The 18540-nt window shown below is 32.4% G+C and overlaps 2 protein-coding genes across 2 annotated transcripts in view; both read left to right on the top strand.

The window, feature by feature from the left end:
• The first annotated feature begins 5114 nt into the window (after nt 1–5114).
• Nucleotides 5115–6332, top strand: LOC106299483 (F-box protein At1g30790-like). Its single transcript, XM_013735567.1, has one exon. The coding sequence runs from the start codon at nt 5124–5126 to the stop codon at nt 6309–6311; it is 1188 nt and encodes a 395-aa protein (XP_013591021.1). The 5' UTR covers nt 5115–5123; the 3' UTR covers nt 6312–6332.
• An 11549-nt stretch (nt 6333–17881) lies between these two features.
• The window catches only part of LOC106299976 (alpha-L-fucosidase 3), a 1908-nt gene continuing 1249 nt past the window's right edge, over nt 17882–18540 (top strand). Inside the window, exons 1-2 of the mRNA XM_013736004.1 lie at nt 17882–18199; nt 18287–18496. Of these exons, the coding sequence (XP_013591458.1) occupies nt 17977–18199; nt 18287–18496 (433 nt within the window). The 5' untranslated portion in view covers nt 17882–17976. The remainder of the gene's footprint in view (nt 18200–18286; nt 18497–18540) is intronic.

Below are 18540 nucleotides of genomic sequence, written 5' to 3'. Positions count from 1 at the left end.
GCGGTATACCGACCATTATAGCAGAGTATATATGATACAATAAATTTTACCGAATTGCAGAACGATCGTGCTGATAACGTGTTATGAAATAACTTATAATTTATAGTATCGAGAAATTTAAATAAGAGTAGAATTTAATACCCGTAGGAAGCAAATAACACTAGTATAAGGGAGAGAGTTTATTATAAGAAGGAAGAAGAAAATGTAATGATTCTTTGATTATAAACTTTTGTTCTTGTTTTTGGTGTACAAAAGAGTGAGATGAGTGATGGTATTTATAGTGAACAACAATACATAAAATAACAAAGATGGTGCTTAATTTGGTAAATGAGTGGGTGATCATAGTGCTTAATGAGTAGATGATCATAGTGCTTGAGTTGGTAAAGAAGTGGATGATCATAGTGCTTGAGTTTGGTAAAGAAGTGGATGATCATTTCAATGCTTATCTTATAACATTATTAATATTTTTAGATTAAGAGACAATGTTAAGATACAATAGGAAATATGCAGATTATTGGTAGATACTTTTTAAACCTGATCGTTGGGAGATCCAATAACGGCGGAAGAAGCGGCGGAGCAACGGTGGAGGCGCCAGAGGAAATAACACGAAGGCAGTTAGAGAAAGCACGAAAGGAGGTCCTGGCTGATCGCGACAGAGCTCCTGCGTCGGAAGTGGTGGGCTGCTTCTGAGAAGTGGAATCTAAAAATAGATCACAAACGAAAAAAATAGAATCTAAAAATAGAAACAACAATACACGCAAACTCAGAAACTTGCTTCGTCTTCTTCTTCAAGCAATACACAATCAAAGTTTTGATCAAATCAAACAACAAAAAATTGAATATTTACAAAACCCAGAACAAAGAATAAGCGAATCAAACTGAAAAAAAAAACTTAATTAAATAAGAACGAACAAATAAAGCAACAATTTTTTGTGTTTTTTTTCTTTTGTGGAATCAAAGAGGTAACTTAAGAATGAATTTGAAAAACCAGAAGACGCGAATTGAAACCCGAAGGAATTTGATTTAGACTTTTGGAAGCGTTTAGGAGGAAAAAAAGGGAAGAGGATATGCTGACGCGTGGCATTAAGGACGCTTGCAAAAACTTCTTAATTAAACTAAGTTTCTATTGTTTATCAGCATTTTTTATTTAATTTTGACCCCTAATTACTAAGAAATGAGTCTAAGACCCGGCGATAATCTTGCTCTTAGATGCAATTTCCATCAACATGCATGATTGAAGAGACCATTCCACAAAGAAAATAAGCCTTAATCTGAACATAGTTAGACACATGTATTTTTCCAATGTTCGTTACTAAGTTGCGGTCAAAACACGCCACTTTGATCAGTTGTTTCAGGCATCTAGTGCCTCGAATAACCAACAGTTACTTTCGTGTACTATTTTTCTGAGCACGAGCATATATTCTCGTTCCTAATAATAACAACTATCCTCTCATTTCATTGGCCAACCTCGTCAATTTTTCCATGTTAACTTGTTTGTATTCCTTCTTGTTGACGCTGATCACGTGTACGGTGTACCAATCTTTTGTTACTGTTAAATACTATTGAACCATAAAGTTATACAACAATAGATAAGTGCGTAATCTATAAAATTAAAGGTCCAAGAATTTTGGCCAAACCTGGAATAATCTATTTAATTGTTCCAAACGGGACATAACTGGAAAAGTAAAAAAAAAGGTATCGGATTCAGCCTTATCATTAGACTTCAATCCTATAAAATGTCTTATATATAGTACCTCTGATGATTTCAAATGTATATGTAACAGCAAGTACAGAGCAAACAAGACCTTTTATTAGAAAAATGGTATTCAGTACTTTCCTTGAACATAACAGTCATCACCATCACCATCACCATCGCTATCACCATCACCGTCACTGGATCTCTATGGCTGAGACGCCGAGCCAAGTTATTGAATGCGAAGACTTGAGTAACGTGATGAAGGTTCCATCTCATCCTAAAAGGAAGGTGAAGAGTGAGAAGGTGGCAAAGTATGAGGACATTGACAAAGAAGCAGAGAATTTCATCAAACTAGAGCACATGAAATTCAGCACGTGGACATGATCACCACCATCTAGTTTCATCCTGGAAAATTTACTCATGTTCATCTTCGGATAGCATAGAGAATTTCTAGGGTATGTATATTGTAATATCTGATTGTCTCCTATGTATTATGTAACCATGTAACCTGCTTTTATTATTAGCAATGTAACAAAACCGGTGTACTAGATAACGACTATCATGTGAAATTTTAAATAGAATTACTACTTTTTTTTATTATCCGTACTTTCCGGAAACATTGGACTATGAAATTCAACTTATCGACCATTAAAACCATACTAACTGAAATAAAATAGCTAGTCCACTTCCACCACAAAGGCAGAGCAGTTCAAGGAACTTTATTAATTAGTGAAAAATAAACATCCAAGTCTCCTCCACAAAGTATGATCCATAACTAAAGGATGGATCTACAAAGAGGACTTGTGGTGTGATTAATCCCGTACCATATATCCAGACAAGCTTGTGTGAAAGAAATTCTTGCAGGACACTAACTCACTCACCTCATCCCTGTTGAAGTTATACACATCCCTAATATAGCTTCCTAGAATCTGCCACTTTCTCCATCCACTCCTTTCTCTCCTATAGTTTAGGAATTCTCTCTCATTGGATTTATTTCCTTGTTAGAGATATGTATTGTTGTAGAGGTTTAACCGCATATATAACATTGGCTCTATTGCCTTCCATCCAAATGCAATGAATGCGAAAGTATCTCACTTTGCCTTCCCATACGATAGCATGTTTTTTTTTTATGGAGAAAAGCAGTCCTTTAAAAACATTGTTGCAACCCTTGACGGTTATCCATTTTGGTCAGGTCAGTCAATGAAATGGCAGACAACTTTGTAAACTGAATATGTCAGCGCGTCTCGGCCTTGCTACTTAACAACACTCTTATTAATGGAGGTTGCTGCTGAATTGGAGGAGCCTTCAACTTGTAAGGATTTGAAATAGTCCTTCTCTGCGTTAGCCATTCTACTCTGAAACATGGTCCATTCCTTTTTGCATCTTTCTCTCACCTTGCAAAACCATACAAACAAACTAACAAATTATAGCTAATTTGCTCAAATTACACAACTCTCAACACGAGAGAGAGCTTTAAAGGTTTTTACCCATTATCGCCTCACCCTACAGCAAGCAAAAGAGAAATGGAGTATCAGCGAAAATTTTAATGTCAGACCAAGAAGAGGAAAAAAATGAGCACAAAAAGAGATTACTTGGCCGCCAAGGGAAGGAACAGTTTGATAAAGAAGAATCTACTACACCTATCTTCTCATGCGCAGGCTACATTTCGGTATACGATATAAGGAGTTTTGTCACAAAACAAACGAGATACACACATGACACAACATAAGGTGTTGTACTTATATAACAGTATATTTCGGTATTAAATGTTGTACTTATAACAGTATAAAAGATAGACGTGTCACAATGAAATGAGCATTGGGCATAGAAGATAAGTTTTAGAACCTATTTTTTGATAATTAGTTCTTGTACTTCTTTCTCATTCGTCCCTGCCATTGTAAACACACAATATAAGATGCATGCTGTACTCTGTAATAATCTTTTCCACCTTGGATTAACATATCCTTGACTGCATTCTCCATCCATCCAACTCTTATCTTCTCTAAACTAGTTATGCATCTTAACCCATCAGGGAAACTCTTCAACTTCCTGCAGTCATTTATCTCCAAATGACAAGACATATAATCTTCTTCAACGATCCGCTCCTCAAAATTATATATATATCGCGTATTGTGAACTCTAGAGTATGCAATTTAGGTAACCCCGCTTTCCAGCATACCAATTTCCTCTCGGTGAAAGAATTGCTAAACGTTTCTACAAATCAAATCAGTATTCAATGATTAGAATTGAAACAAATTTAGAAAATGAACTCTGACAGCATATAGCACATGTTGGCTCTACAAGTGACTATTAAAATAACAATTTAACAATACCAAAAGAGGATATGAGTTCTATTAAGCCAATCTACGTAGGCATGAAAAATCAACCAATGATAAACTTTTTTTTGCCATGTTACTTACTTTGTCAACTAAAAATCAAATTAATTTTTCGTGGTTCCAAAAAATTAACTCTGGCCCAAATTTGCTTTATCACTAGAAATCTACCATTCGTTAAATCGTCTTCTTCGCCTCTCCACCTTCTTTTTTTTTTATATCAAATTTAGCTTTTCGACCTTCTTTGAACCTCCTTTGGAACATCACTTTTCCACATTGATGAATCTTCAAGCCCCATTATTAACTGAAACAATACATGTCTATTCAACTCTTACATTTCCCTATAACTTATAGCTACATATACCTCTTTTCCAAATCTCTGCGCTTCGACTAATTCTCCACAACAAAATCATCAGGCAGTGGAAATCAGTCGTGACTGTTCCTACCGATTTACAATCTCAGGTTGAATAGTTTTTATATACGTACTCTGCCTTGGAAACTTAAGAAAAGGGTCTTTTCTTTCGGAGAAGAATCAAACGTTTCTTTTTCAGGGGTAGTACCACGAGATTGGAGACTCAGTTTAATTTTACGGCTTCAAATTGCAGTCTGAGGTCCGGTGAAATAAATGAATGATAATCAATCCTTATATTTAAGTTTAACTTTAAAATATATATAAATTTTATAAACAACAAATCGCGTGTAGCGCGGTAAAACCTCTAGTATAAAAATGAAAAGAACGAAAAGGAACAAAACATTAAACAAGAATATATGTTATCTATTGTTCAGTCTCAAATTTGGTAAGTAGTGTTTTGGTGATATAATTCTAACGTATAAGGAATGATATATGAAAAATATATTCTTTAAAGATATGTAATTTTTAATGAATAGAGATAAATGTATTATTTCAATTTTTAAAGTCTTTGTTGACAAAACAAAAAAAATGGTATTTTCTGGAAAGAAAAAAAATATAATTAAAATCAGTTTTTATCCTTATTTTTGTGCACTTTTGTCCTTCTTTCCGTATGTGTATATATATGAGTTATTTATTCTTTTATATTACCTAGGGTTGTGGAATTCACCACCAAGCCGTCGTCATGGAATATTTGAAACAGTCTCTTTTGCATGACGGAAACTGCACAAGAACCATTCCTCTCGATCTCCTCGTCGAGATATTCCTTCTACTTCCTACCAAATCACTTATTCGATTCCAATCGGTGTCAAAGCTGTGGTTCTATGCCATCCGCAGCAAAATTTTCGTAGACTTGATCTTGACTAGGTCAAAGGCTCGTCCCCGTCTCCTTTTATCCTTGGGAGGCCATGGATCCAAAGAGGGTTTCATCTTCTCGGCTCCTGAACATGACAACAACGACGATGAAAAATCCTCTACAGTCATGGCCAGATACCACATGAACAACTTGGAACCTGGCTACTTCTTGGACTCTGGTTCTGTCAACGGTTTCTTCTTAGGTGTTGTTCCTGGGATCTGCGTTTGTAATCCGATCAACGTTTATAATCCCACCACTGGACAAATTGTGAAATTGCCTGAAGTTAGAACCAACGGAAGAAAAATGTACGCACGTCTTGGGTACGATCCAGTGGACGATCAATACAAGGTGTTGTGTGTGGTGATGGCCCGCTCTAAAGCGAAATGTTGGCAACCGGAGCATTTGGTTTGCACTGTGAGTAGTTCATCTCAGAAACAAGAGTGGAGAAAGATCGAGAACACAACCGGAGGCAACTATCACTCTGTATACGGAGAGACATGCATTGATGGTGCGCTATACTACGGAGCTGGAAAGTCAAGAATAGTCAAGTTCAACGTTAGATCAGAGAAGATTGAGTTTATTAAAACACCCCAAGAGTCCCAGATCTCGACAACATACCACCATTCCACTCTTATAAATTACAAGGGAAAATTGGGCGGTGTAGATTATCATTGCACAGAAAATTCGATGACATTGTGGGTTCTTGAGGATGCGGAGAAACAGGAATGGTCGAGTATGACGTGTGACTTACCTTCTACGTGGAAAGATTTACTTGGGTTTTACGTAAGGTCCAAAGGAGTGAGTCATACAGGCGAGCTTATGGTGTTCTATCCAGGGGTAAAGCCACCTAAACCATTTTCTGTTTGCTATTATGATTTTAACAAAATGAGTATAAGAAAAGTAGAGATCCAAGGAATGGTGGATGGTGATTTCAGACGTATCCATGGGATCGGTGAGCAAACTGATATGAGTATATTATATTTTACAAGTCACATTGAGAATATTAGGTTCTTGTAATGTTTTTTTTTTGTAATAACTAGTCACGGTTTTATTAGCTTCTTCCATTCAATTTGATCATGAGTTGATTATCAGCGTTTGTTAGAAACTAATTATTATTATTATTGTTTTTGAAGATTATGTTGTTTTTTTGCCATAGAGTGTTAATAAACAGACAAACGACGAGTACGAGAAAGTATCATTAAGTTCAAGAGAATTAAATCGTTACCAACAAACTAACAAAAGGTCCAGAATCATTAGCATTCAAGAACAGACAAACAAAGAACTGACACTTGATGTTTACAGCTCAGATCAATAGGTGTGTCTACGTATACAAGACGCTAAAGATCATCAGCACACCATTCACAATCAGCTGCAATGGAAGATTCCAAGGAGTGTCGAAGCTGTGGCTCTCTATCATCCGCAGCAAAGATTACGTCGATACGTTCCTAACTAGGTCAAAGACTTGTCAGTGGCTCTTTTTAACGTTCAAACACTTTTATTTTCTTTAAGAGTTTCGTCTTCTCCGCTCCTGAACACCAAAACGTGGAAGATGACAAACCCTCCACCACAGTCATCGGCAGACACGACATGACGATCTCGGATCTTGTTTAATTACTACATCAGTTCTCGTCCTGTAAACAGTCTAGTTTGCTGCATACATTGTTCATCGATCGCTGTTTGTAATGCCACCACTAGACATTTCGTAATTACAAGATCTTACACCTAACGGAAAAGACATATACGCATGTTTAGGGTACGATTTGGTCGAAGATCAATACAAAGTCTTGTGTGGTGATGTTTGACGGGTTCCACAGCCTTACCACTGCATGAAAGACGAAATGGTTGGTGCTGTATACTATGGGACTTGGTCATACAAGGATATTGAAGTTAAACTTGATTTGGGTTAAACTTAATATTCTCGTACCTAAAATTTTACTAATCATGTTTAGCCAAAAACTTAACCCAAATTCTAGAAAAATCTTCCACCTCCTCATCATAAAAATCTAGATATTATTATACAAATATCTAGATAATTAGAATAAAATAATATAGATATTATGTTAGAATTATCTAGATTTAAGATTAAAATATATGTGATATTTTGTAATATGGAAGCTATAAATACTTTATCATCCTCTCATTTGTAACAACATAAGAAGTTGAACAAGTAAAGTATAAGAAAGTTTTCTTAAAGAAAGAGTGTTCTAATCAAAGTTCTCTAAGTCTCTTTGAGAGTTCTTCCATATTATTTTTCATACTTGGAAGTTTTCTTGTTTCTTTCGGATTCTCGGGTATTACGGTCTTGGGCTAGTGCTAAGCACTATGAAGGGTGGTTTATTTACAAAGAATAGCTAGATTCGATGTTAGGTACGAGAATATTAAGTTTATTCAAGGATCCGGAAACTATAACGCACTCTCATGTATTATACATGAACTACATATGTATGATTATTTCAATTTTATTTTTATTACTAAAAATCCTCATAAAACTATATATCGAAAACCTTTTTTGATATAAATTAGGCTGGATGAATTATCGTTGTAGTTATTTAATATAAGAAAATACAAGAAAATTTCTATTTCAAAAATAATTATTTAATATTTACTTTTTGATATAGTTTGATATTAGCGTCTTTTCAAGTTAACAATTTTTATAGGATTGAGGCCACAACATTTTATCCTTGCAACTTGATAAATACTAGGACCAAATCTGTATCTCGATACACTATCCATTGTCGAAAGCATGTGCCGGAGCTAGTGCTAGGAAGATGGACACTGACGGGACCATATAGGACCATGCAGAGCCGGGCTTGACCCAACACATTTGAAAATTTTGTATGGGGCCCCCATTCTGTGGGGCTTTTTTTTTTTAAAAAGACTTTGTATATATTAGTATAATAATGTATCCCCTACACTATATTTGCGAAGTGATTTTGTCACATATCTTTTCTACAATCAATTTCGCAAAACAAATATGACATGGCTACTGAAATTGATGATATGTCTTATAGCTTAATATGACAAGGACAATTGCATTTAATGTTAACTTATATTTTTAGTAAACTTTTTAAAATATGGTAATAACTCATATATTACATTTAATGTCAATTTATATTTTTGGAAATTTTTTTAGAATATGAGAATAACTCATAAATCATCATTAAAATAAATGTATTCAAATATGGTATTATAAATTTCGAAATATAATTTAATTATATATTTTTAAATTATACAATTTTATTACTAAATTTTTTAAAATGTATACAATTTTTTTAGAAAATTATAAAAATTTAATCGTAAAATCATTATTTTCTTATATATCTACAAATTTTATAAATATTGTTTCATTTTAATTTTTGGTAATTATGCAACTTTTAGAAATTTATTTAATATATTTAATTAAAATAAATAGATAGAAAAATCTATCTAAGATTATAATTTCAAATATATACATGCATATTCTTAAATATAATTTTTATGTTTAATTAAATCAAATATATATTAAAATTTTGATACGAAAAAGAAAATTTACAATATTAATAAAATTTTATTTAAAAATATAATTTATATTTATCTGTTAAAAAATATTTTAAGTTTTTTTATTGCACATGGTGCAAGAAGACACCTAGTAAAATATTAAAATGCAAGAGAAAATAACAAAGGTAACTAGATTTTGACCCGCGCTTTCAGAGCGCGGAATCGTTTCTTGTTGACATATTTATTAATTTGTTTGTTTGTTCACTAATATGTTTAGACATAGATATTCGGTTTTTGATTTGGTTCCAATTTGCATTTTTGTTTTGTTTTCAGGTTGATTCTGGTTTGGCTTTCGTTTTTTCGGTTCAAACAAAGATATAAAAACCATTTGGTTATTTACCAACCCGTTAGTTTGGTTTTTGGTTTATTGGTTCAAATTATAATGTTACGAACCCGTTAAAATTTCAAGTTCAATTCGGTTCTCGTCCGGTTCTTTTTTGAATAATTTCGAATAATTGGAGTGAAAGTAAGATAAATTTAGATATTTTGGATAAAAATATTCGAGTAATTATATTCTAACAGGAAATTAAGATAATTTTTAATATATGAGATAAAAAGTAGTAGGATAATTCGTTCACTACAAGAAAACAAGTCTGTTGCAAGGGAAATAAGCATCGCAATTTCGTTACAAATCGCCATTTGCGAGATTATTACGAGGAAACGTATTCCGTTGTAAATCGCTCGTCGCAAATAAAAAACGCTCGCAATATCATTGCAAATTTGCGAGAAAAAAAATTCCGTCGCAAATTTGCAAGAGAATACTTTGCCTCACAAATTTGCAACGGAAAGTGGTTCCTCATCACATCACCACTTTCTCAGATCTGGAAAATAAAAAAAACATTAATAAATTTTAAAACAGAGGAGCGTAAGAGAAGAAACAAAATACATAAATCTCACCAACGATTGTTGATGCTTGCTCTGTCTTTTTTCTTTGAGGAGATGAGAAGAAGAGAAATAGAAGAGACAATGAGAGAGGAGAAGAGGAAGCATGAAGTCTCGACAGGGACGAGAAGGAAGAAAAAGATAAAGAAAATATTAAATCAAATACATTAATTCCTTCTTTTAGATTGACACTTATCAACGACTGAGATTAATAATGAGTTATCCACCTTTTACAATGTGAACCAATGAGAAAGAGTGACGAAGATTAACAAAAGATTGATTTAAGGCCATTGGATCAAAAGTTATCAATGGTCAGAGATTATCGAACTACAAACTGTGTTTTTGTTTAATAATTGTTTTAGAAATTGTAATTTTATTGTTTAACTAATTTTATTTATATAACAGTTATAAATTTTATAAAGTTATAAATTTTATAATGTTAATGATATATCACATTAACAAAAGTGTCAAGATTTTATTTTTTAATTTGAGTTTATGATATATGATTTGGGTATGGTTTATATTTGGAGTTTATGGAAATTTAGTTTACGTATATGAGTTATATACATTATAAGGGTTTGATGTTACTTACTTGCAATAACAAATTAAGTGTTGAGACTTAAGTTCATAACTATGGTTAATTAAATTTCTGAAAATGTTTTTTGACTAATATTTTAAACACTAAATGATTCAATAAAATGTGTTATCCTACACCAAAATCCTTGATGAAACCCAAACCATTTAAGTTTGGAAAAATGAATTGCAAGGAAATTGCAACGAGTATCTTGAAAATCCCTTGCAAATTTGCAAGGGAAATTGAATCTCTCGCAACTTTGCATTGGATTTGTGAGGAATCCATTGCAAATCCCTTGCTAATTTGCGAGTGCTTAGGAACTCTCGCAAATTTGCAAGAGAATTGCGAGGGATCCTTTGCAAATTCCTTGCAAATTCATAAGTCAATCATTTTAGGGTTTTGTTTGGGGGTTTGGTATATTTTTGTTGAATTTATATGTATTTTTATTTATTGTTTGAAAATATAATTAACGTGAAAATTTGTTTCAATTTTTTTAGAAATTTAGTTGATGTGTATTAATTGTATGAATTATAGAGTTTTGATGTTTAGTATTTCGTAATATTAGTTCAGGTGTTGGGAAATATTTATCCAGCAAATATATTGATGTACTTGTTAAACACTAAATATTTTAATTAAATTTTTTTTATTAGTCTTATTCGATTTTGTGATAGAAATGTCAAAATGTACATATCATGCATCTTCTTTGCAAATCCATTGCAAATTTGCGAGGGAATTGTGAAGAAACAAGATAGTCAGACAAAATTCTTGCAAATCTGCCAGAAAAATTTTTTCTCGCAAATTTGTAAGGAATTTGCGAGGACTCTGTAACTTCCCTTGCAAAATCTCTCGCAAATTTGCGAAAGAATATATTCCCTCGCAAATTTGCGAGAGACTTGCGAGAGTTTAATTTTTTCTTGCAATTCCGTTGCAAAACTGTCGCAAATTTGCATGGAACATTTTCTCTCGCAAATTTTCCTCGCAACAGGCGTGTTTTCTTGTAGTGGTTTTTGGGTAGTTCGGTTTACAGGTAATAATTTTAGAATATTTGATAATTTTAAATTAAATATAATTTATAAGTATATAAACTGTATTTAAGATATTCAGATATTCATTGGGTTTCTAGTTTGGTTTCAGTTTGATTTTAGTTTTTCTGTTCTCAAGATATATAAGATATAGAAACTGTTCAGATATTTGTAAGTATTAAATTGTCTTTGTTTTTTTTTCTTTTGGTTTTGTCTTTTGATTTGAAAAACTACTATTACTAAAAACATAATAATAAACTAAATTTATATTAAATGTTTGTAAATATTATATCAAATAAGTCTACGATTATAGTGACATTATTATATTCATAAAAGTCTGTCTCGATTACTTATGCAATCAGGATTAACATTGAGAATATTTGATAGCATGTAATGTGAGGTGGATAACACAATAATTTAACATGTTACAAAACTATAAATTTGATATGTCTGACTTAACATTTTTTTGCGACCCGTAATTTTCCTATATCTCAGTTGGACGTTATTCGATTGGTTGTTATATATATTTTCCATTTTTAATTAAAAATAAAGATAAACGTATTCCTGTAAATATTACCCTAAATATAATCGATGTTAAAAAAAAGCTGTTGTTTTAGTTGTATTGATTTGTTATTATTTTCCTAAAGATATTTGAGTGTTGCCTATCTTACTTTGGAATCTGTTTTGTTATGTTTATAGATATTAGTACGAAATCTTTTAAGGTTTTACAAAATAAATCGTTAATGATAATTGGAAGAGTAAATAAAGTTAATTTTGTTCTTATTCTCCTAAAGATAATATTGTTCATGTTTTCTTTTAAACTAAATCTTTTTAAGTTTTACAAAATAAATCGTTGATGATAATTGGAAGAGTAAATACAGTTAATTTTGTTCTTATTCTCCTAAAGATAATATTGTTCATGTTTTCTTTTTAGGGGTTTAGATTCATCTTTTAAGAATTAGATATCTGTAAATCGTAGTCAGGAAACTTATGTATGAAAGTTGGAAATAACGTCTGCAATTCATTATGTTGCATAATTTTCTTGATGATTAGCAATGAGATATTCAATAACATACAAACGTGTATGTGTATGTTTAGTGTAACAAACATTAATGCCATTGAAAACATACACACTTTGATGACATAAAAACGTGTATGTGAAATGTATTTTGGTAAACTTATTTATAAAGTATATATGTATATATTTATGTAACATATGTGGCTTTTGAATTTCAAAAAAGGAAGCAGTTAAAAAATTAAAGGAGAGAATATTAGGAGTAAACATAGATTAATAAATGCTGCATTCTGATTGGTTTAATATATTGGACGAAATTAATTAAAAAATTTCAAAAAAAAGGAAATGGCATGGTAAAAGGGAAAATTTGGAAAAATACCTTCCAAAAAGATTATATTTTGAAAATTACATCAAGTTTTTAGCTTTTTGGAAAATACACTTATTTATAAATGAAATGACTAAATTATCCAAGTTAGTGCTTATAATTATCTTAATATCTATATTGATAAGTTTAATGAAAAACAGAAATAGTTTTTAAACTGGCAATTGAAAACATTATTTTAGAAAAAAAATCAACAACAAAAAATGAACAATAATTTATTAGAATATATACTATAATGAGAGGACGTCAACGCCATTCATTTTTGTGTTCTCCATTTTTACTCAAAGCATAGAGCTTTTTCTTAAACAGTTTTTGAAACACAGCTCTATTTTTGCATTGTTACATGTCTGGTGTTATTTCTAAAGGTTAAACTAACCGAAGGACAATCACCATACAAAGGATGGACGAACAGCAAAGAAACACACAGTAAAATTTCAATCTTAGAGAATTCTTCGAATAAGGGGTCGTAAAACATAAATCTGGGTATAGAAAATACAGACAAAAAGTAATGATCATGGTAGAAAATTCATCAAATAAAATCCAGACGACATCCGTAGAAAAGGAGTTCCAAATCAGACATAGTACACAACTCGTATTCAGTTATCAAAATTAAAGAACAAATATTGTTCTAAGTTCCAACAGAAAATGCTAACAAAATCGTGTGATTGAGCAATATAAATTTGATTGTAATCTGTTGGAGAATTTTCTGTTTTGTGAAAACTGAAAAGTTAAGAAAGAATCTTTAAAATATCTTGGAAAACTTAACAAATTGTTTTAAAGTATTAATATGTATCTATTCAAACATATATTATTTCAAACATAAATTATTTCTTAATTTTTAGTTTTAATTAAAACTAGGACAAAACTGTCTTATCACACGTAAGAAAGTGTACTTTTCAAAACATTAAAATAGAGATGTATTTTTCAAATTATAAATCATAAATAGTATATTTTTCAAATTTTCTCATTATATAATCATATTTTAAACTTTTTAATTAAGGATGATTTAATTAATTAATTTTTTGTTGTATTTGGACTCTTAGAACAATTAATATTGTGAAACAAAAAAGAGATTTCAAAAATCTGAGTACTAAAATTCTCAATGTTTGTGTTTCGTTATTGGCAAAGTTCTGTTTCTATTTGTTAAAAAACCTAGATATTCTTGTTATCATTTAATCATTTAACACGATTTAAGGTATGCTATTTAATAAATTGTTTGACCGTATAATCAAATCAGTATGTTAATACTACTAATCATCACAAACATAGGGAAGATGACATGATGTCGCCACTCAAGCGTCGAAGTCCAAAGACAGGTTGGTATTACTAGTCACTAGTCCAGGTAGGTGATTAGAAATTAATTTCAGCCATTAATTTGGGTCATGTCTGGGTAGTTGGGCCCGTACAAGGTTCATTTCACGAAACCGAACGAGACAAATGTATATTTGTAACAACAGCAAAAAAAAACAAAAAAATTGTTGGCCGAATAACAGAAACACCCTATTATTCTGTACTAGAAAATAGTTTTTAAAAAGAATTAAAAGTTAAAAAATGGAATAAAATCAGGAGGAAGCTTCCCCAAGTATATTCATAACTCTCTTCCGTTTTTCATTCGCCGAGTCCCTATCTCTCGCTTGCCATCTCACATCAGAAAGCCTCTCTCTCGTCTCGCTAGGTAAAAAAAACAAATCGGGACTTTGAATCATTTTCACTGGAATTTTGATCAATTCTGCATGTTTGATACCAAACCATTAGAGGGTTTCAACTGTTTTAATCTCGTTTCGTTGATTGCGTGTGTTATAGGAACCAATATGTCTTTGAGCAACGAGGAAGACGTTTCGAGCAACTTTGCATGCAACATATGTCTTGAAATGGCGAGAGAACCGATCGTGACACTATGTGGTCATTTGTTTTGTTGGCCCTGTCTTTACAAATGGATCCATTTCCATTCCCAGTCGAAGCATTGCCCCGTTTGCAAAGCTCCCGTCAAGGAAGACAGTTTGGTTCCTTTGTATGGATCCGGTAAGCCATCTTCTGACCCGAGATCCAAGCCCGCAGCTACAATCCCTGATCGACCTGCTGCACCTAGGAAATTATAAATCATAAATAGTATATTTTTCAAATTTTCTCTTTGTAAAATGATGTAAAATTATAATTTTTATATCAACAAAAATATAATAAATATAGAAAATTTTATTTTTATTTTTAAATTGAAAAATTTGCAATTATTTTTCAAAAAATAACTGAAATTTAGATTTTTTGAAAAAAATTAGAAGAAGTTATATAATTTTTTTTATTTTGTTTGGGGCCCCAAAATTCTTAGATCCGGATCTGGGACCATGGGATGTGAGGGCATGAGGCATCAGTGGAAAGACGGGTGGGAAGACTAGATAGACTAGATAGTCAATGTTCAAAAAAAAAAAAGACTAGATAGTCTAGGAGGAAGTCTTTTTTTTTTTGGAAAAATGATCCCATTTTTAAAGTGATAAGTGTGTGACTTATGTTTGTTGTGTTATGTTGTTCGATAATAAGAATGGCAATTGGTACCACCCGCTCCGCCGTAGCCCGCCCCGCAGCGGTCTCTCTCTCCGGCGGTTCTTTGCGGGTTGGCCCGCCACGACCCGCTGTTTCAATCCTTAAGCCCAAACCCGCCCCGCTAACATCTTAAGCCTTTGCAGGCAGCCCACGGTTCGTCAAATATTAGTGGCAAACGGTACCACCCGCCCCGCCGTAGCCCGCCCCGCCGGTGGAGGTTCGAGGAAGGAGAGAAATTCCGGTGGCGGGATCTCCAAGAAGAGAAGTTATGGTGGTGGAAAGAAGACGGAGAGAAGCTCCGGTGGAGGCTCGAGGAAGGAGAAAAGTTCCGGTGACGGGATCTCCAAGAAGAGAAGTTATGGTGGTGAAAAGAAGACGAAGAGAAGCTCCGGTGGTGACCTTAGTCGAGGAGAAGAAGAACCGGTTGGTGGTGATGCTCCTCTGGTGCTCGTCAATGGAGTCATGGCTACAGAAAACATGAATCGCCATATCGCCATTTTCGTCCATCTTTTTCTTTTTCAGGTGTAAACACAACAAAAGAGGAAGTGGTGCGGGTTTTGTCTGCCCCGCAAGACCCGCAATGACCCAAACCGCAAAGGCCCAACCCGCATGAGACTTAGCCCGCGAGACCCGCTCACAAATGGACCTACAGTATCTCTACCCAAACCCGCCCCGCATGGATCTTGTACGGGCCATGCCTGCGGGCTGCGGTCCAATTGCCATTCCTATTTGATAATAGTCCACAAGTCTCTAGGTAATTCTGTTATCACCAGAAAATATAAAATTACTCGGTTTCAAGAGTCTTGTTTTTATACTCCAAATACATCTTAACAAAAATTTCTAAATGATCGCAAAATTGTTAATATAGAATTTTTAAAGATTTTAGTAATTTATAATCATTTTTAGAATTTAAATATAATATACACAAAATCTAAAATTTATTATATAACTAAAATATAACATATACAAAAATATAATTTTTAGAATTTAAAATATAACATATTCAAAATTTTAATTTTTATTATATGATTAATGTGAATATTTAATTTATTTTTAAAAAAATATAATTAAACAAAAAATATAGAGAATAGAGAACACAACAATTTTTATCAAATTTTATTATTTAATTGTGTAATTTTCATTTACAGAAAGAATGAAAAATATTTTTATAGATTATTAAATAAATTTATAATTAATTTAATAAAAATATAACTCGTTATATTTAGATGGACTAATCTATTATCTAAAGTTTGTAAACTTTAGGAGTGTAAATATTTTTTACGCTTCATTAAAAGTGAAAGTAAAAGTGGCATAAAAATGAAAAGGGGTTTTATTAATGTGGTATTTGTGCCAATTTCTCTATAATAAAAGCTATCCAAAAATTAAAGTATATTTAAAATAAAATGACAATTCTAAAAATAATGTATTTTAATGTACTTTAAAAATAAAAATTTAAGATTTAAAATTTTTGGAGAACCAAAACAATAACTTATCATGATAAAGCTATAATAAAAGCTATCCAAAATTAAAATGTATTTAAAAATAATGTATTTTAATGCACTTTAAAAATAAAAATTTAAGATTTAAAATTTTTGGAGAACCAAAACAATAACTTATCATGATAAATTTTTATTAGTAATGCATATATTAATAATTAACTTACAATAATTTTGCGCACATGTGCGGACAAAACACGTATAATTCGTTAAAAATGTTCGGGTCTTCGGGTCGGGTTCGGGCCGGTTCCTTTTGGGTTCAGATCCTTCGGGTCCTAAACAATTGGACCCAATAGGTACTTGTAAATTTTTGGTTCGGATTCGGGTTTGGGCCGGTTTTTTCGGATCCAGATCGGTTTGGGTCTATAATTATAATACCTATAAAATATCAGTAATTTTTCGGATCCGTATCGGGTCCGGATCAGGTTCGGATATTTAGAATCTTAAAAAAACATGAAATACCCAATCTCCATCAAATTTAGTCAATATTTATCATATATATTTAAAATTTTACAAAATAACTTAAATTAAACTATTAATAATTAAAACAAAATAATTTTTAAACTCTAAATTTTAAAATTTTAAGCTTATTATTACTTAAAAATGTTATAAACTAATAACAATTATTGTTAACAAAATATATTTCAACTAAATCATATAATGATATATATATATAATAAAACACAAAAATCATAGTTTTGGATGTACAAGATTTTAAGTCGAGTACAAATAGGTTTTTACCAGGTTGGATCTATTTGGGTTGGTTTTTTGGATCCGGATCTATTCGGGTTGGTTCCTTTCGGTTCTGTTTTTTGGGTAAAAAAATTTTGGACTAAAAAAATACGTATAAATTTTTGATTTGGTTTCAGATCGGATATTTTTGCATCAGTTCTAGTTCGAATTTTTGGGTCCATATTAAAATGTCCAGGCCTGCTCATTACAATGTTTTTTTTTTTTTTGTCAACCTCATTACAATGTTTTCAATCAACAATATGGGACAAGTTCCTAAATAATTATTTTCCTTCTTGCCTTTTTATTATTAATAATTTTTTCCCGTTTCATTTCTTTTTTACTCGGGGTCACGTTTTTTCTTTTTTTTTCTTTTTAAATAATTTTCTTCGATTTCATACCTTTTTTGTTTGTATCTCTATTTTTTTAAAAAGGATGAAGTCTCGTGATTGAGTTGGATGCTAGAAACTACGTTACTTTTCTTAGGATCCCTTCTTCTTCTTTACCAATATGAAGTCAATACTATCTTCTTTGTTTGCTCTCTCTTTGCTATCACTATCATCAGCCCATGCTCAATGCCATTTCCCAGCAATATTCAACTTCGGCGACTCTAACTCCGACACCGGCGGTCTCTCCGCCGCTTTTGGCCAGGCTGGTCCTCCTCACGGCTCTTCCTTCTTCGGCTCACCCGCCGGGAGGTACTGCGACGGTCGTCTCGTCATTGACTTCATAGGTAAAACTATTAATCACAGTACTCCTATCAAACTCGAAACGCCACCGTTTAGCGTTTAACTGATTTTGTCTCCCTTTCTTGGCGCAGCGGAGAGTCTTGGATTGCCATATCTAAGCGCGTTCCTAGACTCGGTTGGTTCAAACTTCAGCCACGGCGCTAACTTTGCCACAGCCGGATCTCCCATCAGAGCTCTCAACTCCACTCTTCGTCAAAGTGGTTTCAGTCCATTTTCACTCGATGTTCAGTTTGTACAGTTCTCCAATTTTCACAACAGATCCCAAACAGTTCGCAGTCGCGGTAAGAGCCAGCCTCTTACTCACTCACTCACTCACTCACTCACT

Source organism: Brassica oleracea, chromosome C6 (genome assembly GCF_000695525.1).
Source record: "Brassica oleracea var. oleracea cultivar TO1000 chromosome C6, BOL, whole genome shotgun sequence".
Lineage (NCBI taxonomy): Eukaryota > Viridiplantae > Streptophyta > Magnoliopsida > Brassicales > Brassicaceae > Brassica > Brassica oleracea.
This window is presented reverse-complemented; position numbering and strand designations above follow the sequence as displayed.